The 21,359-nt window shown below is 39.6% G+C and overlaps 1 protein-coding gene across 1 annotated transcript in view; it reads left to right on the top strand.

Moving 5' to 3' along the window:
- Window positions 1-21,359, top strand: part of BTAF1 (B-TFIID TATA-box binding protein associated factor 1) — a 126,051-nt gene that overhangs the window by 19,860 nt on the left and 84,832 nt on the right. Inside the window, exon 4 of the mRNA XM_040624685.1 lies at window positions 11,277-11,400. Coding sequence (XP_040480619.1) covers window positions 11,277-11,400 — 124 coding nt within the window. The remainder of the gene's footprint in view (window positions 1-11,276; window positions 11,401-21,359) is intronic.

Genomic DNA, 21,359 nt, shown 5'->3' with positions numbered 1-21,359 from the left:
CTCCCCCCCCCCCCCCCCCATCCAGCCAGTTACCAAATCCAATCCTGTTAGTCTATTTTTTCTCATCTTTCTCCGGCCAGTCTTCTTTCTTACCATACCAGTTACCACAGTCTTGTTCCATACCACCATCATCTCTGATCCAGGACACCTGCAAAAGCAGCCATTTGCTCTTCCTGCCTCCCATGGCATCTCTAATTTATTCTTCACTTCAGCCATATTTTGCTAATATGCAAATTTTAATGTCATTTTTCCCTTAAAACCTTTAGGTGTTTTCTTTTGTCTTAGCATAAAGTCCAAATTCCTTAACAGACTTACCTTACTAGGTTCTTTGTGAACTAGTTCCTGCTTCACCTTTTTAGCTTCACTTTGTGTCAGGTTCCCTGCATAACTTTCTCCCTTTCATTTTGATTCTGTATTCTCACCTCCTATTCTTTATGTCTGGAACATTTCTTTCTTGCCCTCCCACCTCCCTCCCCAAATCTGGCTAACCTTAGTTTTTAGTACAACCTTAGTTTTGGAGTCTAAGCTCATACGTCACTTTTGGAAGCTTTCTCTGGTTTTACTTCATCTGAGTTATTTGCGCCAATATGTACTTCCATCACTCATTGTATATTTTATAATTGTTTAATTGTTCTCCCTGCTTGGATTTACATACACTCTGGAGATAAGGGAACATGTCTGATCTTTCTCTTTCCAGGAGAGTGCTTGGCTCCTAGTAGGTGCTCTACACACTTTCTTTTTTTAAAGATTTTTTTTTTAAATTTATTTATTCGACAGAGATAGAGACAGCCAGCGAGAGAGGGAACACAAGCAGGGGGAGTGGGAGAGGAAGAAGCAGGCTCATAGCGGAAGAGCTGATGTGGGGCTCGATCCCACAACGCCGGGATCACGCCCTGAGCCGAACGCTTAACCGCTGTGCCACCCAGGCGCCCCTACGCATTTTTTTTTTAAACAAACGAGTGACTTTGTTTCTTGTTTTAATAGCTGTCAGGATTTTATCCTAGTTTATGTATGTAGTAGAACATTTCCAGTGTTTTTCAGTGAGTCCTTATAGTTCAGCTATAGTTTTTCCCTAAGAAGACAAACTTTAACTATACCTTTGATATTTGCCAGGATTAGAATTTTAAAAACATAATGTTATCAGAACTATTTTTTAAAAGTGTATAGCATATTGAATTCTGTGATAGTGTGGCCTTTTATAATGCAAATTGGATATAATACAACTTTGCACTCTGTGTGATCAATTTTTTCGGACCTTGCATATAGTTTTATAAAGGTCTAGTTTTACCATACTTTGAATTATAAGAATGTGGCAAAATTATCAAATACATGGTCAACTCTTGATTTGTGGGAGAGTTAAATCTTGTAAACAAACTTTGAAACTCTCTAAAATTCCAAATATAGTTATAGCATTTGAAGTTTTCAGTAAAATGCAGTGAAGTATTACTGGAAAATGTGTGGACTCATTTAGACCCTTAATAAGAGACAAGTATACAAATGTAGGAGTAGAGAACAATGTTGCTGTTAAGATGTGAATGCTGGAAGGTCAGCGAAGCTCATTCAACTAGCCACTTGCTCCCGCAAACCCAACCTCAGCAAAAACACTAATATATATTACAGCTTTCAGTGTTGCTTGCAAACTATTGAAGTAATAACTGTTAAATCTTTGAATACTGCTCTTTTGCTTTGTGAGCCTTTCTCCAGTATCATTTATCACTTGGTTGGGGTTGGGCCATCAACAGTAAAGACAGCCTTAGAAGCATTGTTAAGATATGTTTATTACAGAAGATGGTGAATTTGTGACAGCGTTGAGTACCGTGGCTTTTTACAGGTTTTTGTGTTGTTTTTTTTTAAGGTTGTTTTTCATACCTTTGCTATAATTGGCTGAGGTGACTATTGTACATTGACTAGCTAATAGGAACGTACTTTTCCCTTGATCATATAAATTAAAAAAAATACAACTTAGAGAATTTTTCCTTAGTGACCTAAGCTATAAAGATCATGTCTAAAATGTCTAGACAGTAGTTTTGATTTGACTGCATTATTAGAAACGGTTTCTCAGGTCTGTGACATTTTTGCATTTGAAAATAATGCAGAGTTCAGAAAGGTTTCTGGAAAGGGGAACACACCCTCTTATGGAAGAAACAAATTGCTACATTTGATCAGAACTTTGCTCAGTTTTGTTAATTCTCTCTGTATTGCTGATACTTCAGAGAAACATTGTTTCAGTAGTCCTGTTCTACCAAATACAAGGAAGTTTCTTAATGTGGGGGAAGTTCCAGTGGATCCTTCCTACTGACAGGGAAAATGCTAAAATGATCTTGATGATCTCTAAGACAGCACAGGTTTCTTGTGTTTGTTAGGCCATTACTGCTCATTTCAATCCATTATAGGAATGACAGAACTATTGTAAATAATAATATGTCAAATATTTCATACTTTAAAAAAGGGACAAAAAAGCTAGGAAAGGTAGAAGAGATATATAGCTTTTATATTTCAGTCTGTATGGTAAATTCCTCCCCGTTTCTTTGGTTTATTCCTCAGAGTACTTATATAAAGCGTTTTGTTGTTTTTAAATTGTGATAAAATACACATAACAAAATTCATCATTTTAACCATTTTAAAGTGCACAATTTTGTGTGAACTTTTAAAATAACAGATATTTCTTCTGAAGAACCTAGGTTTTCTTTTTAAGATAAAGTCATGCAAAAGGCTGTAGCTTGATGGGTGGATCAAGTGTAGAGGTTAGAAAAAAATGTCCTAAAGGAAATAACTGTTTGGTTGTACTATTTCAGCATTCATTTAATGAGTATTTGTAGAATGCTTTCTATGTTCTAGGCACTAGAGAAACAGCAGAGAACAAAAATAGATTCCCCGTTTAAGAAAAAAAATTTAAAAGATTTTATTTATTTGTTTCAGAAAGTGTGAGCACAGGCATGGTGGGGGGAGGGAGGAGCAGACTTCCTGCTTGATACCAGGGTCCTGGGATCATGACCTAAACTGAAGGCAGACACTTAACCGATTTAGCCATCCAGGTGCCCCTAGAGTCCCTATTGTAAGGAATTATGTTCTAGTGTGGTAGTGAGGGAATGCAGTTTATTGTAGCATGCACCTGGCCTTGCACCTGGCTTTGCTGTGGTTTCACATCTTCATATTGATCTCAGTGTACTGTGTGGTGTCCTAAAGTGATCTTCCTTGTTTAAAGAATATAACATTAGCATGGTTTCAAATTACCCACAATATGAACTAGAAGGTATACATTTAAAAACATTGGTCTAGAGAATTTCTTGGAAATTTTTTCTTTTGACCATAACTTTCTTGTTTAATGATAATATGTGAGACTTAATACAGTGTTTGTATTAGACATTTACTTTCTTTTCCTATTCCCTAAGTCACACAGACAAGTAAAAAAGTTCAAATAGTTTCTGTTTTAAATTTTACTGTACTTTTGTTAAATGTAAAAAAATGCATAACAAAATGGACAAACTTGACTGATAGTTAAGGTTACAAAGCTTTCCTTGTGAGGTATTCTGCTAGTTGACCTTATACTATTTTTCAAAGAGATTAAGTTTAAATTTATTCTGAGAATATTGAGGTCGGAAATAGACTGAAGAAGTTATATTTATACTTTTTTTTTTTAAGGTAATCTCTGCCCCCCAACATGGGGCTTAGCTCATGATGCTGAGATCAAGAGTTGCATGTTCTGAGCCAGCCAGGCATGCCGTATCTTCTTTTTTTTTTTCTTCAAATGGTTTAGGAGTGGCAGTGCAACATATATTTGTTTATTAATGATGAAATAGTAACTTAGGACATAGCTCAAAATACCTGTAATTTCTTTCTGTATCCTTTTATATCTTTACTTCACGAATTATCATAATGCAAACAGCTGAAGAGATGAGGGGTTAGATTGCAGCTGCCAGCATAATCTCTGCAAACTTCCATATATTCTTTTGTTTTTCTCGTCATTTAGAGCAATTGCCTGAAGTCACAGGTTGGTAAACAAAACATGAATCATGTCTTGTATAAAATTCTGTTTGAATTAAAATCCAAATTGAAAATGGGCCAGATTTCTTACCAGTAAATTCTTAACCAGTAGGTATTGTCAAGTATAATTGCCTTATATTTTATTTAAATTATTCTTCCAGTCTTTGGTACCTTTCATACAGCTTGACATCTATTACCTCATTCTCCTCCATCTGTCTATCCTTCAAAGAATGAAGAATGGCATTTTTTTCCTACTAGCTGTTCTGCAAGAGAAGTTTTAGCCAAAAGAAGTATTGTGGTAAGTACTGTGTTTCCTCAATTAGCCCTTCTTTTAACTTCCTTTCTCTTCTGACCACCTAGCTTCTGTCACACCCCTCCCTCACCAAGGGCCCTACCTGCCCTCCCAACACAATACTGACCCTGTCTCATGCCCTTTCCCCTCCCCCACCAGTTCACTGTACCAGCCTTTTCCGTTGTGTCCTGGCCCTGATGCTTACCCTGCTTGCCTCATAGCTGGCTACCGTGGGGTAACAGGTCAGACTGCCCTCTTGTCAGATCCTGGTCTGCTCATACCTTTGTTCTTCCCCTTGTGTGGTGTTTATTCTGCTGTTCTGGATAGAGGAAGGGAGAACTCCAAAAAACCAAAGAAGTATTCTTGTATCCCCATTCCTCTATTCAGGGAGGCAAGTTTGGCTACCACCAAGGTGGAAGATGGTGAGGATAAATAGGCCTGGATTAGGTGAGAGAGTGAACTGATCTGCTACCCCCAGGACAGTTGGCTGCTGGAGGAGCAGAGGTTACATGACACTGCATTGGGACAAAAGGCTTTGCATAAGGAGAGGCATGAGGAACTGTGTGGCTGTGAGACAGGATCAGCATTAGGTTAGAGAGGAGTCAAGGTCTTTGGCCTGGAGTGTGGTTCTAATGAAGCTGGGTAGCAGGGGACTAAAGGAAAGTTTAGGAAGGGTGGAGATTTTTGAAGGAATACAGTGCCTACTTCATGGTCTCTTTCTCAGCTTGCTCTTTGGAAACAGGTATAACTGCCTTGATGTTCAGAATGCTGAAATACTGCTGAGCTGATCTTATCACTTACTGAAACATTACCTTAAGCATCAGTTCTGGTTGTTTTTGTTTTTGTTTTTATTAAGATTTATTTATTTATTAGAGAGAGCTTGTTGGGGGGGAGGGGCAGAGGGAGAGAGGGAATTGCAAGCAGACTCCCTGCTGAGTGTGAAGCATGATGCAGGGCCTGGCCTCATGACCCTGAGATCATGACCTGAGATGGACACTTAACTGACTGAGCCACCCAGGTCCCCCAGTTCTGTTATTTTTATAACTTGTTTTTACATAATACAGCTATTACAGATTAGGGTGTTTTTCAAAGGAAACAAAAAAATTCTAATATAGCTCACTTTTTTTTTTTTTTTAGCACACACTTTCTTTGCTTAAAAATGATGCTTAAACTTGGCCCCAAGAAACTTGCACTTTCCTTTATAATTTTAATTATAGTAAATAGCAACTAAAGAATTATTTGAATACTGAGCAAAGACATGGCTGAGACATGATGCAAAGTATTGTGGCAGACAAACAGAATCATTGAAGGAGGGGAAGCCTCATGAACATAAGGCATCATGTGACAAATTAGTGTAAGAGATGCAACAAAACAGCTTAACAAATACCAAAATGGTTATTCAAGGTGAGAATTCATGTAGATTTCAGAAGAGGACTTCATCTCTATGATACAGCAGTCTGAGATGGTTTCAAGAGGGTAAAGGACTTTAAATCTTGATGGATGGGATTTAGCTGAAGAATTGAGCCAAGAAAAGACATTCTAAGTGGAGAGAATGGTACAGAAGAAATTGTGAAAATCAAAAAGGTCCTTGTTTGGGAGGTACTTTTTTGTTTTTGATTACCATCTGATAGGTAATGATGAGCCATTGACAGCTTTAGAATAAGGTAATAATTAGATCAAAAGATGCTTTAGGAAGTAAATCTGGCAATAAGATCATGTTACTTTGGAGTTATGTGCCCCAGGCAGTTGAAAGTTTGGCTCCCAGATGGACTAGAGTTGGGGATGATTTGTACTGTGTTATAGTTTAAACAAATAATGTAGTTTCCTGAGATGAGGAGCCAAGGATTGGATATGGGAGAATGTGCACATTAAGAGTTAGGGATTCCAGAGAAAGAATTGAGAATTCAGAGAACAGGGTAATATAATGTGAAAACTTAGGAAGAAAAGTATCTTAAAAATGGGGTACTTGCTGATATCAGATTTCGTAGAAGAGTCAAGAAAATTGGACATAACCAAAAAAATTGGATTTGGAGTTTACAAGTTCATTGGTGACCATCAGGTGTGCCATTCAGTTGAAGAGAACAGAAACTTGACTGATAAGGATTAAATTGTGTATAGTGAGGAAATAAAGAAGTGATTTTAAACACTTATTCATGATGCTTGGCAGTAAAAAAGAAAAAGTGTGCTAGAAGATGAAGGTCAAGTAGTTTAATTCCTCTTTAGAGACAGAGCTCTGCATATTTGAAGGTAGAAGGGAATGGATTAATAAGGCAGTGATTTGAGGTATTAGAAAAAGGATAATTGAATGAGGATAGAAGGTGATGATATCAGGGAAACAGTGGGACAATATCTAAGCCTTGAAGAAGAGTAAGGATAGTCTTTCCATTTGAAATAGAGAGGATGAGTGTAAAGAGCAATCTTTAGAGGTAGTGAGGAGAGAACTTGAGATAATTTGTGTTCCAAAGCCTAGAGATCTACTCAGTGAAGTAAGTAGTCCATTCTTTTTTAAGGAATAAGGAATGGTAATTGGGGCTTGAGGTAAGTGGAAATGATTGGGGAGAATTTTGGAAACTGTCCATTTTCTTTTAACTTTTACACACATATTTATAAACAGGTTAGTATTGTCACTTCCTTATGCTGTTTATTTTGCAGCCAGTTTTGCTTTTGCTCAAAAGAGCAGAATCTGGGACTCCTGGGTGGCTCAGTCGGTTAAGTATCTGCCTTCCCCTCAGGTCATGATTGGGATTGAGTTCTGTGTCAGGCTCCTTGCTTGACGAGGAGCCTGCTTCTCCCTCTGCCTGCTGCTCCCCCTGCTTGTGCGTGGGTGCGCGCGTGTTCTCTCTCTCTCTCTCTCTCTCTCACACACACAAATAAATAAAATCTTTAAAAAAATGCAGAATCTCTGTTACAGAAAAAAAAATTATGTAGTAGTTGAAATCTTTCCAGAGGTGCAGTCTAAGGAACTTGGCATCAAATAAGTCAAAGATACGACAAATGTTATGTTACATAAGAAAAAAAAAGTGAAAAAAGAAGAAAACTCACAATGATGCAAAACTAAAATATGCCTAAATTATCTAGTTTTACCCTCCAAAGTAAGAGGTTAAGTGAAGTTAAGTAAACTTCCCTAAGTCCTCCAACATGTGACGGAAGTAGGACCTTTAAAAGTCTCCTAACTTCCAGTCTAGTTTGTTTTTCATTTTGCCCCAGTTTTCTATAGAAAAGTCCTAAACCTATGTGAACTGTATACATATAAGAGAGTCCAATAGTGTGAGGTGGGCTTTTTTTGTTTTTTGTTTTTTGTTTTTTGTTTTTTTTTAAAGAGCAGGAGAGGGAGAGAGATCAGGAGGGGGAGAGGGAGAGAGAGAATTCCAAGCAGGCTCCACGCCCAGCATGGAGCCAGACGCAGGGCTGGATCTCACAACCTGAGATCATGACCTGAGCCAAAATCAACCACCCAGATGCCCCAAGAGCCTGATATTGTTATGAAGAATACATGCAACAGATCCACTTAACAGTAGCATAAATTTAACCTAAGACTAACCTATTCTTTGTAATAAAACTGATTTAATTTTTGGTAATTTTGCTGCCATATAATTGGAAAAAAAATTTTTTTAAAGATTTTATTTATTTTAGAGAGAGTACTACAAGCAGAGGGGAGAGGGAGAGGGAGAGGGAGACTCCCTGCTGAGTAGGGAGCCAGACATGGGCTCCATCCCAGGATCCTGAGATCGTGACCTGAGCTGAAGGCAGATGCTTAACCAACTGAGCCAACCAGGTGCCCCGGAATATATATATATATATTTTTAAAGTAAGCTCCATGTCCACTGTGGGGCTTGAACTCATGACCATGAGATCAAGAGTCGCCTCACTACCAACTGAGCCAGCCAGACACCCCTAACTAATAATATAGTATATTTAAAATGAATTTTTGTCTTGATAATTATAGAAAGTTGTTCATAGATGTTTGAAATTTCTTTTTTTTAAGCCTTTTTTTACATTTTATTTTTTGAAGGTTTTATTTATTTGTCAGCGAGAGATACCACAAGCAGGGGGAGTGGCAGGCAGAGGGAGAAGCAGGCTCCCCACTGAGCAAGGAGCCCGATGCGGGACTCGATCCTAGGACCCTCGGATCATGACTTGAGCTGAAGACAGACACTTAACTGACTGAGCCACCAAGGCATCCCAGATGTTTGAAATTTCTTTTTGCAAATTTCATGGACAAAATCATATGGTCATGGCAATGTGCAGATGTTTGTTGTGGAGGTTCAGAGATGGTTCTCATGAACTTTAACATCACAACTCTATTTAAAAATGAAAGTAATTCAAGGGGCATTCTGAGAGTTATATATGTGATGGGTGAGGGAAATCATTTTATGGGGAAGGGATTTGTGTCTGACTTAGTCTTAGAACTTTCAAATAACACCAGCTGTCAAAAAATTTTTTTCTCCCTTCTCTTCCACAATCTCTGAGTCACTGTTCACCAAATCCTGTAGCAAAACCTGATGAATGAATGGGTAAAGGCAAGTATTTAGATAGCCTTGAATTAATAAGGAGAAATATTGTGTTAGCAGGTGGGATGTGTCTATGTATAGTGTATATATAAAGTAAATTAATTTTTGCATGTCTTATAAAAATTAATTTCTTTATAATCACTCTGTATGCCATTCAGTATATTGGAAGCAGAAACTGTGTTGTATTACTCTGCTTTATGCCACTGGCTTTTTTATTACCTCACATATTTTTCTTGAAATTTGTCCTTCCTACATACCCTTAACTATAAATTTGAACCTTACCTCTTAGTGTTTTGTTCTGAAGCAGTTAAAAACTTTTCATAGTACAGTTAGTGTTCCTGAACAAGAAAGATCTATTTTAGTTCTGTTTCTTACTACTTACAATGATTTTGTGCTTATTAGTGACTAGAAGTTTGATAAATACTACCATAAAAAAGAAAAGAACAATCCTGCCCATTTCATCTGCCTCTTAAAGGTTTATCATTTCTTATAAAAGACTTTTAGAGCTTTGTTGTGTAATTTTTTTTAGCTCTTTGTGGTAGAAAAATAATCCCAGAAGTAAAATATGAGCTTCATTGGTACCTTTCTATTCCTCATTAGATAAAATTTGAAAATGTGTTCACTAAATCTCCTCTCGTATAGGATTGGGCAGTCAGTATAACTTTGCCCCTTGTCATCTTCCATCTTTTTAAAAAATGTTTTTACAGATTTATTTATTTTAGAGAGCGTGCGAGTGCACGTGTGCAAGTGGTGGGGAGGGGCAGGAGGAGAGGAGAAGCACACTCCCCACTTAGTGTGGAACCCGACTCTGGCTCCATCTCACCACCCTGAGATCATGACCTGAGCCGAAACCAAGAGTTGGATGCTCAATTGACTGAGCCACCCAGGCGCCCTATCCTCCATCTTTTTAAGTACCCATTTATTCCGTATATGAAGTATGAAGCTGCCTTCTTTTCATTACCTTCATTTACTTTGCTTTTTTGAGCCTGATTAGGAGTGTGATAGGAAAGCTAGACCTGGGGCGTGTGGGTGGCTCAGTCCTTAAGAGACTGCCTTCTGCTTGGGTCATTATCCTAGGGTCCTGGGATCGAGCCCTGCGTCAGGTTCTCTGCTCAGCGGGACGCCTGCTTCTCCTTCTCCCACTCTCCCTGCTTGTGTTCCCTCTGTTGCTGTCTCTCTGTCAAATAACTAAATAAAATCTTAAAAAAGAAAAAAAGGAAAGCTAGACCTATATTATGATACGTGGTTAGTTGGTGGTAGTTACTTGTGACTTTGCCTTTCTAAAACCTTAGGATTTTCTTGTATTCCAAAATGACAGTAACACAGGGTTCCACTTCTTCTTACCTATTATGGCATTATGATACTATTCCAAGCTTTATTCATTGGATAAATGGCAGAATTGCAATTTGAACTGTGGTGTCGTGGCTCTAGAATTGTTGCCATTATGCTATATGCCTTTGGAAACATTTTCCTCAGAGATCTTATTTATTGCCACATTTGTCACTTCTGTACAAATGACTTTAGTCTCAACTCTTCCTGAACTTCACATCTCTATTCCAGCTATCCTTTTTGGTCTCTCCTAGCTATCCTGTCCCCACCACTAGTAAACTTGTCATCTTTTCCCATAATATTTTCTCCACCAGGTCTTCCCATTTTTTAAAATGACATCTTCATTTTCTAACATTCAGAGTCTGAGAGTCCTTTAATTTTCTTGACATTTCATTATTGCACCATGTGTGTTAATCCTCTGCAGCCTCTTTCCCAACTTCTTTTATTTTTTTAATTAAAAAAAATTTTTTTAAAAAAAGATTTTATTTATTTATTTGAGGGAGAAAGAACACAAGCAGGGGGAGGGGCAGAGGGGGAAGCAGACTCCCCGATGAACACGGAGCCTGATGTCAGGCTCTATCCCAGTACCCCGAGATCATGACCTGAGCCAAAGGCAGCTGCTTAACTGACTGAGCCACCCAGGCACCCCTCTCCCAACTTCTTTCTAGACTTCTCGCCGTGATGGCAGTTTAGGTCTGCACTTTTAGTCTAAAACTTTCTAAAAGTTTTCTTCCATTACACTTCTTGCTTCACACTGCTGCCAGATTAATCTTCCTAAAATAGAGCTCCCGTTCCATTGCTTTCTTGAACCAAGACTTTCATGGTTGACCTTTAAGGTCCATCTCATACACCATTTATTTTATGAAGCCTTTTCAGTATTACACAGTTAGGGATATAGTATTTGCTCCCTCTGTTCCCACTCTTCAGAGCACTTTGTATTTCTTTGCTGACACGTGTGTTATTGTACCCTGTATTCTAATTATTTGTGTACTTGCCTTCCTACTTACCCTACCCCCAGTTGCAAGTTCCTTGAGAGTAGAGATTCTCCTGCAGCCCTAGAATAGGTCTTCATTCATAAGTGCTCAATACATTTATTGACTTAAACTTACACCTATGAGGAAACACATTTCAAAATAATCATTATATTTTTGTTATTTTAGGCTTGACCGTCTTTTTATCTTACTGGATACTGGCACTACTCCAGTTACAAGAAAAGCTGCTGCACAGCAACTTGGAGAAGTGGTAAAGCTTCATCCCCATGAACTAAATAATCTTTTATCTAAAGTAAGAACTTTTTTCTTTTAGTATAACGCAATTATAGAAATTTGTCTGTGGATAGGAATATAACAATAGAAATTGTCTTATTTTAGTGGCAATTTGTGGTCTTCAAATTCCATTAAATATCTTACTATTTCTCCAGATATTTTTTTTAATTTGGTCTTTCTTTTTTGTCACAAGATTTAAAATATTTCGGGGTTTTTTTACATCAGGTTTAATTGTCTAAGGGATTTGACAATATACAACCTTTTGCCTGTGGCACAAATTTGAATCTGACCCAATTTGGTAATGCACTAAGTTGTTAATCTAGTTTGTTAGTGGTCTGACTTGTTCTTAACGGCTAGTAATTATATCATAGTTGGCAGTCTTCAAATGGATTGAGTACTCATGGGAAATGATTGAAATATATGAAAAGCTAGTTATTACCTTTTAAGTTATCACCTGTTTTGAAAGTGGAGGCTTTCTGCTTTGGTGAATCAGTGTTTTCATAATATTAGCCCCTATTCTTTCCCTAAGCAATGGCTGTATTTTTACTGAACTCTGAGCTTGTAGAAGTGTGCCTGATGATGGTAAGCAACACATTCCATGTGTTTAATAATTCTCTGGCACGCAGGGGCACCTGGGTGGCTCAGTCAGTTGAACGTCCAACTCTTGGTTTCAGCTCAGGTTGTGGTCTCGTGGGTCATGGGATTAAGCACTGTGTGGGTTCTGCCCTCAGTGGGGAGTCTGCTTGAAGACTCTCTCCCTTTGCTCCTACCCCCAACCCTCCCTCTTCCCCTGCATGCATGTGTTCTCTTTTTCTCTTTCTCTAAATAAATAAATCTTAAAAAAAATTTTTTTTCTGGCATACGAAGTAAAAACTGGAGTGCTTTGTGTGTTGGGGGGCTTAGGTGGAAAGGAGGGTAGGAACAAAGGATAGGGTTGGGGAGCAATATGGAAATCCCAAGATCCCTCTCTTCCTTCCCTCCCTCCCCCCTTCCCTCCTTCCTTCCTTCCTTTCTCCCTTTCTCTCCCTTCCTCCCTCTCTCTCCCTTCCTTCCCTCCTTCCTTCCCTCCCTCCTTTCCTTCCTCCCTTCCCTTCTTTCCTCCCTTCCTTTCAAGATTTTATCTTATTTGAGAGAGAGCATATGAGCAGGGGGTAAGAGGGAGAAGCAGACTCTTCACCAAGCAGGCGGGGAGCCCGATGTGGGGCTCGATGCCAGGACCCCAGGATCACAGCCTGAGCCAAAGGCAGATGCTTAACTGACTGAGCCACCCAGGCACGCCTTACCGCCTCCTTTCATTCTCATTTGTCCCTTCTTGATTCATATGAGTAGGAGTTTTACTTGTGAATATACAAATCTGTACGATATGGTTCCCACCATGAGGGCTGACAGTAACTGTCTTTTCCAGTATATTTACCACCTAGATATTATCAGGACTTTCTAACCCAATATGTAGATGAAGAGACAGTGATTTGATATCCACAGGCTCCATGTTCTCAGAATGGAGAAGGATGCATATTAGACACTATTATACTCATGTGTAAGGTAGGGGCATAGAGAGGCATACCCATTTCTTCTCACACCAGGGGAAAAGATGGGGGACTGAATGAGCTGAAACTGGAAACAGTGAGCAGAACTAATTTGTGCTGAACTGAGAAGAGGTTTCCAGTCTTCTCAGTTCTGGTCATCTTAATGTAGATCCTGGCATATTGGCTGTCATCAAATAATTCCAAAAGAGGCAAAGTTTGTCTTTTGTACCTTCTCACCTCTTATCCTCTTTTCTATCTCCTCAGTGTTTTCCTGTTGCCTTTTGGTTTTGTTTTTTTTAAACTGCTTATTGTACAATTCAGTTGTTTTATTTTACTTTTTTAAAGATTTTTTTTAGGATTTTTTTTTTTTAAGATTTTTTTTTTTTTTTCAACTAATCTCTATACCCAGTGTAGGGCTTGAACTTTATAATCCCAGGACTAAGAGTTGCATGCTCCACCCACTCTGCCAGCCAGGTGCCCCTCGTGATTTTAGATATGTGCAATCATCACCACAATCTAATTTTTTTTTTTAAAGATTTTATTTATTTATTTATTTGACAGAGATAGAGACAGCCAGCGAGAGGGAGCACAAGCAGGGGGAGTGGGAGAGGAAGAAGCAGGCTCATAGCGGAGGAGCCTGATGTGGGGCTCGATCCCACAACGCCGGGATCACGCCCTGAGCCAAAGGCAGACGCCCAACCGCTGTGCCACCCAGGCGCCCCACCACAATCTAATTTTAAAACATTTTTATTTCCCCAAAAAGAAACCTCATGCCAATTAGCAGTCACTCTCCATCACTGTCCCTCCCATACGTAGTCCTAGGCAACCCTTAATCTACTTTCTGCCTGTAGATTTGCCTGTTCTGAAAATTTTATATAAATGTGACTGGTTTCCTTCACTTAAAATAGTATTTTTAAGGTTCTTTCATATCGAAGCTTGTTTCATTACTTAAGTCCTTTTTATTGCCAAATAATATTCCATTGTATAGCTGGAATGTGAGTATATTACGTGGATATACCACATCTGTTTATCCGTTGATGGACATTTGGGTTGTTCCACTTTTTGGCCTTTGATGAGTAATGCTGCTATGAAAATTCATGTACCAGTTTTTGTGTGGGGTGTATGTTGTCATTTCTCTTGGGTTTATACCTGTGGATAGAATTGCTGGATCATATAGTTAACTATGTTTAACTTTATGAGGAACTGCCAGACTATTTTCAAAACTGGCTCCATTGTTTTACATCCCTAGCAGTAGTGTATGAGAGAGCTGATTTTTTTTTTTTTTACATCCTTGCCAATGCTTGTTATTAACTGACTTTGATTATTTCCATACTAGTGAGTGTGAAGTGATATGTCACTGTAGTTTTGACTTGCATTTTTCTGGTGACTAGTGATGTTGAACATCTTTTTATGTGTTTATTGACCCTTGGTGTATCTGTTTTGGAGCACTGTCTCTTCAGATCCTTTGCCCATTTCTTCTTTTTTTGGGGGGGGGGGGAGGGACAGAGGGAGAGGAAAGGAGCATTTTCAGTAGGCCCCATGCCCAATGTGGAGCCCAGTGTGGGCTTGATCACACAACCCTGAAATCATGACCTGAACTGAAATCAAGAGTTGGATGGACACTTAACCCACTGAGTCACCCAGGCGCCTCTAGATCCTTTGCCCATTTTTAAGTGGGATATTTGTTCTTTTAATATTGAGTTGTAAGAGTTCTCTATATATTTTGGATACAAGCTCCTTACGAGGTATTTCATTTGCAGATATGTTCTTCCAGTCTGTGGTTGTCTTTTCACTTTCCTGATGGTATCCTTTGAAGTATAAAAGCTGTTAATTTTGATTTAGTCAGTTATTAATTTTGATTTTCATATTCCTTGTGCTTTTGGGGATCATATCTAAGAAATCTTGCCTGATCCAAGGTCACAAAGATTTACCCCTGTGTTTTCTTCTAAGAATTGTATAGCTTTAGATCTTACTTTTAGACTTATGGCTCGTTTTGAGGCTGTGTATGTGTGTGTGTGTTATTAGGTAGGGGTTCACAATCATTATTTTGTTGCCCTGGCACCATTTGTGGAAAAAACCATTTTTTCCCCATTGAATTGTCTTGGCGCTCTTGTTGAAAATCAGTTGATGGGGGGAAAAAGATGGTGGAGAAGTAGGGGACCCCTTCTTCAGCTGGTCCCCTGAATCGAGGTGGATGTCTGTCAGACCATCCTGAACACCCATGAAATCAGCCTGAGAAACAGGAAGATACATCTGGATCTCTACAAATGAACGTCTCCAGCGCTGCGTATTGAGGTATAAAGCAGGGAGCCGTGAATCTGTGCACAGATATCGGAAGATAAACGGAAGAGGGAGGGAGTCGCTGTCCTCGGGCGCCGGGAAGCAGTAGCCACCTGCGCTGGGGAGTGGGCCAGACTCGTGGACTGGTACCTACGAGAAAGCAGACTGAGACCGTGAGCCCGGGAACGCGCGTGTGACCAGACTGAAAACCGGAGCTCTGGAGCGCACACTCGAACTAGACTGAACCCAGGAGCTCGGGAGCGTGCATGCAACCAGACGGAAAACTGGCGCTCCAGAGCGCGCGCAAACGACACTGAAACAGAGAGCTCAGAACCGCATGTGGGAACCGGGGGCGGCTGGCAGTGTTAGAAGCACAAAGGACAGAGACGTGCCAGCCCTGGAAGCAAGGGCTGGGAGAGTGGCTGTGGGGCGCACATCCCGGGATGCTGTGGGGTTTTTAGCAGCACCGACGGAAACAGAGTTAGAGTGGCCAGGATAGCTCAGTGGAGAGCGGACTGCGATCTCTCTGTTCTGAGACAAAGGCTAGGATACGGCCACTGCTGCTCTGACTCTCAGAAGAGGCACAAAAAACTGCCAGGGAAAGCCACCAGAGAACAAAAGCCTGGAAATAACGGTTCACATTGTGCCCATCCCCATCCCCCCTTGCAGGGGACAGGGCAACTCTACCCAAATAGGGTTGCCTGAGTATCAGCGTGGCAGGCCCCTCCCTCCCCCAGAAGGCAGGCTGAAAAATCAAGAAGCCCACATCCCTAAGGTCCCTATAAAACAAGTGCACACTGCCTGGGTCCTGGTCAATAATTTGGGCTCTGTGCATCCCCACAACCTCTCCTCATTAGAATGACGAGGAGGAGAAACCCTCAGCAAAGAAAGGAGACCGAGACTGTGGCCTCTGCCACGGAACTGATGAATATGGATATAACCAAATTATCAGAAATGGAGTTCAGAGTAACAATGGTCAAGATGATGTGTAGGCTTGAAAAAAATATTAACGAAAATGTTAAGGAGAATATAGAATCTTTAAAGGCAGAAATGAGAGTGAATCTGGCAGGAATTAAAAATGCTATGAATCAAATGCAGTCTAAACTGAATGCTCTGACGGCCAGGGTAAATGAGGCAGAAGAATGCGTTAGTGAATTGGAAGATGGGATGGTAGAAGAGAAAGTTAAAACGGAAACTTGGCTCGAAAAAATCCAATCTCAAGAATGTAGATTACAGGAGATTACTGACTCAATGAAACGTTCCAGTGTCAGAATCATCGGCATCCCCGAGGGGGTGGAGAAAGAGAGAGGTCTAGAAGAGATATTTGAACAAATTGTAGCTGAGAACTTCCCTAATCTGGCAAAGGAAACAAGCATTCGTGTCCAAGAGGCAGAGAGGACCCCTCCCAAGATCAATGAGAACAGGCCTATACCACGTCACGTCATAGTGCAATTCGCAAATATTAGATCCAAGGATACAGTATTGAAAGCGGCCACGGGGAAAAAAATCCTATGTACAGAGGGAAAAATATCAGAATAACGTCAGACCTATCTACAGAGACCTGGCAAGTCAGGAAAAGTTGGCAAGGCATATTCAGAGCACTAAGTGAGAAGAACATGCAGCCAAGGATCCTTTATTCAGCAAGGCTGTCATTCAGAATTGATGGAGAGATAAGGACCTTCCAAGATCGGCAGAAACTGAAGGAATTCATAACCACTAAACCAGCCCTACGTGAGATATTAAGGGGGGTTCTATAAAAGTAAAAAGACCCCAAGAGTGACACAGAACAGAAGTTTACAATCTTTAGAAGCAAAGACTTCACAGGCAACATGACATCATTAAAATCCTATCTCTCAATAATTACTCTCAATGTGAATGGCCTAAATGCTCCCATAAAGTGCCACAGGGTTGCAGATTGGATAAAAAGACATGACCCATCCATTTGCTGTCTACAAGAGACTCATTTTGAACCTAAAGATACATCCAGACTGAAAGTGAAGGGATGGAAAACCACTTTTCATGTCAGTGGACTTCAAAAGAAAGCTGGGGTAGCAATTCTCATATCAGACAGGTTAGATTTTAAACTGAAGACTGTAGTTAGAGTTACAGAAGGACACTATATTATTCTTAAAGGATGTATCCAACAAGTGGATATGACAATTATAAATATCTATGCCCCCAACAGGGGAGCAGCTAGATACACAAGCCAACTCTTAACCAGAATAAAGAGACATATGTTAATAATAATATGTTATAGTATTATTATTACAGATAATAATACGTTAATAGTAGGGAACCTCAACACTCCGCTCTCAGCAATAGACAGATCACCTAAGCAGAAAATCAACAAAGAAACAAGAGCTTTGAATGACATAATGGACCAGATGGACCTCATAGATATATACAGAGCACTCTACCCCAGAACAACAGAATACTCATTCTTTTCAAATGCATATGAAACTTTCTCCAGAATAGACCATATACTGGGTCACAAAACAGGTCTCAACTGATACCAAAAGACTGAGATTATTCCCTGCATATTCTCAGACCACAATGCTTTGAAACTGGAACTCAATCACAAGGAAAAATTTGGAAGAAACTCAAACACTTGGAAACTAAGAACCATCCTGCTCAAGAATGATTGGGTAAACCAGCTAATTAAGGAGATCAAACAATTTTTGGAGACCAACGAAAATGAAAACACATTGGTCCAAAACCTATGGGATGCTGCAAAGGCAGTCAGTCCTAAGGGGAGAATACAGAGCTATCCAAGCCTCAGTCAAAAGAATAGAAAAATCTAAAATGCACCTTTTATATTCTCGCCTTAAGAAGCTGGAGCTGGAACAGAAGAACAGGCCTAACCCACGTACGAGAGGGCAGATGATCAAGATTAGAGCAGAGATCAATGAATTAGAAACCAGGAGCACAGTAGAGCAGATCAACAGAACTAGAAGCTGGTTTTTTGAAAGAATAAATAAGATCGATAAGCCACTGGCCAGACATATTCAAAAGATTAGAGAAAGGACCCAAATTAATAAAATTATGAATGAAAGGGGAGAGATCACGACCAACACCAAGGAAATAGGAAGGATCATTAGAAACTTTTATCAACGGCTTTATGCCAATAAATTAAACAACCTGGAAGAAATGGATGCCTTCATGGAAACCTATAAACTACCAAGACTGAAACAGGAATAAATTGATTATTTAAACAGACCGATTAATTATGAAGAGATTGAAGCAGTGATCAGAAACCTCCCCAAAAACAAGAGTCCAGGACCTGACGGAGTCCCCGGGGAATTCTACCAAGCATTCAAAGAAGAAATAATACCTATTCTCCTGAAGCTGTTTCAAAAAATAGAAAGAGAAGGCAAACTACCAAACTCATTCTATGAGGCCAGTATTACCTTGATCCCCAAACCAGGCAAAGACCCCATAAAAAAGAATTACAGACCGATATCCCTGATGAATATGGACGCCAAAATTCTCAACAAGATCCTAGCTAATAGGATCCAACAGTACATTAAAAGGATTATCCATCATGACCAAGTGGGATTCATCTCTGGGATGCAAGGGTGGTTCAACATTCGCAAATCAATCAGTGTTATAGAACACATTAATAAGATGAGAGACAAGAACCATATGATCCTCTCAATTGATGCAGAAAAAGCATTTGAAAAAATACAGCATCCTTTCCTTGTTAAAACCCTTCAGAGTGTAGGGATAGAGGGTACGTTCCTCAATTTCATAAAAACAATCTATGAAAAGCCTACAACAAATATCATTCTCAATGGGGAAAAGCTGGAAGCCTTTCCCTTAAGATCAGGAACACGACAAGGATGCCCACTCTCGCCATTATTATTCAACGTAGTACTAGAAGTCCTTGCAACAGCAATCAGACAACAAAAAGGTATAAAAGGTATCCAAATCGGCAAAGAAGAAGTCAAACTGTCTCTCTTTGCGGATGACATAATTCTCTATATGGAAAACCCAAAAGACTCCACCCCCAAATTACTAGAAGTTATAGAACAATTCAGTAATGTGGCGGGATACAAAAATCAATGCTCAGAAATCAGTTGCATTTCTATACACGAACACTGAGACTGAAGAAAGAGAAATTAGGGAACCGATTCCATTTACAATTGCACCAAAAATCATACGTTATCTCGGAATTAACTTAACCAGAGAGGTAAAGGATCTATACTCTAGAAACTACAGAACACTGATGAAAGACATTGAAGAAGACAAAAAAAGATGGAAAAGCATTCCATGCTCATGGATCGGAGGAATAAACATAGTTAAAATGTCTGTGCTACCCAGAGCAATCTATACTTTCAGTGCCATCCCGATCAAAATACCAGTGACATTTTTCAAAGAACTGGAACAAACAGCCCTTAAATTTGTGTGGAACCAGAAAAAGCCCTGAATTGCCAAGGAATTGTTGAAAGGAAAAACAAAGCTGGGGGCATCACGTTGCCGGATTTCAAGCTATACTACAAAGCTGTGATCACCAAGACAGCATGGTACTGGCACAAAAACAGACACATAGACCAATGGAACAGAATACAGACTCAATTAATCTTTGACAAAGCAGGAAAAAACATCCAGTGGAATAAACACAGTCTTTTCAATAAATGGTGCTGGAAAAATTGAACAGCTATATACAAAAGAATGAAACTTGACCACTCTCTCACACCATACACAAAGATAAACTCCAAATGGATGAAAGACCTCTATGTGAGACAGGAATCCATCAAAGTCATAGAGGAGAACATAGGCTGCAACCTCTTTGACATCGGTCACAGCAACTTTTTTCATGACACATCTCCAAAGGCAAGAGAAAAAAGAAAAGAATGAACTTTTGGCACTTCATCAAGATAAAAAGCTTCTGCACAGCCAAGGAAACAGTCAAAAAAACTAAGAGGCAGCCCACGGAATGGGAGAATATATTTGCAAATGATGCTACAGATAAAAGACTGGTATCCAAGATCTACAAAGAACTTCTCAAACTCAATACGCGAGAAACAAATAAATCATAAAATGGGCAGAAGATATGAACAGACACTTTTCCAGTGATGACATACAAATGGCTAACAGACACATGAAGAAATGTTCAACATCATTAGCCATCAGGGAAATTCAAATCAAAACCACATTGAAATACCACCTTATGCCAGTTAGAATGGCAAAAATTGACAACCTAGGAAAGAACAAATGTTGGAGAGGATGTGGAGAAAGGGGATCCCTCTTACACTGTTGGTGGGAATGCAAGTTGGTATAGCCACTTTGGAAAACAGTGTGGAGGTCCCTTAAAAATTTAAAAATAGAGCTACCCTATGACCCAGCAATTGCATTACTGGGTATTTACCCCAAAGATACAGACATAGTGAAGAGAAGGGCCATATGCACCCCAATGTTCATAGCAGCATTGTCCACAATAGCTAAATCGCGGAAGGAGCCAAGATGCCCATCAACAGATGAATGGATAAAGAAGATATGGTCCATATATACAGTGGAATATTACTCAGCCATCATAAAGAATGATTACCCAACATCTGCAGCAACATGGACGGGACTGGAGGAGATAATGCTAAGTGAAATTTGTCAAGCAGAGAAAGACAATTATCATATGGTTTCACTCATTTATGAAATATAAGAAATAGCAGGAAGATCGGTAGGAGAAGGAAGGGAAGAATGAAGGGGGGGGTAAACAGAACGGGGAATGAACCATGAGAGACTGTGGACTCTGGGAAACAAACTGAGGGCTTCAGAGTGAAGGGGGGTAGGGGACTGGGATAGGCCGGTGATGGGTATGAAGGAGGGCACATATTGCATGGTGCACTGGGTGTTATATGCAAACAGTGAATTGTGGAACACTACATCAAAAACTAAGGATGTACTGTATGGTGGCTAACATTTTCTGAGTAAAAAAACAAAAAAATCAGTTGACCATAGACAGTTTTATTTCTAGACTCTCAATTCTAATCCATTGATTTATGTATCCTTTTGCCAGTACCACAGTGTCTTGATTACTGTTCACGTGTAGTAAGTTTTGAAATCAAGAAGTGTGAGTGTACCAACTTTGTTATTCGTTTTCAAGATTGTTTTGGTGATTCTGGGTCCCTTGCATTTCTATATAAATTTTAGGATCAACTTGCCCATTTCTGCAAAA

The sequence above is a fragment of the Ursus maritimus genome, unplaced genomic scaffold, assembly GCF_017311325.1.
Source record: "Ursus maritimus isolate PB19 unplaced genomic scaffold, ASM1731132v1 scaffold_7, whole genome shotgun sequence".
Taxonomy (NCBI): domain Eukaryota; kingdom Metazoa; phylum Chordata; class Mammalia; order Carnivora; family Ursidae; genus Ursus; species Ursus maritimus.
This window is presented reverse-complemented; position numbering and strand designations above follow the sequence as displayed.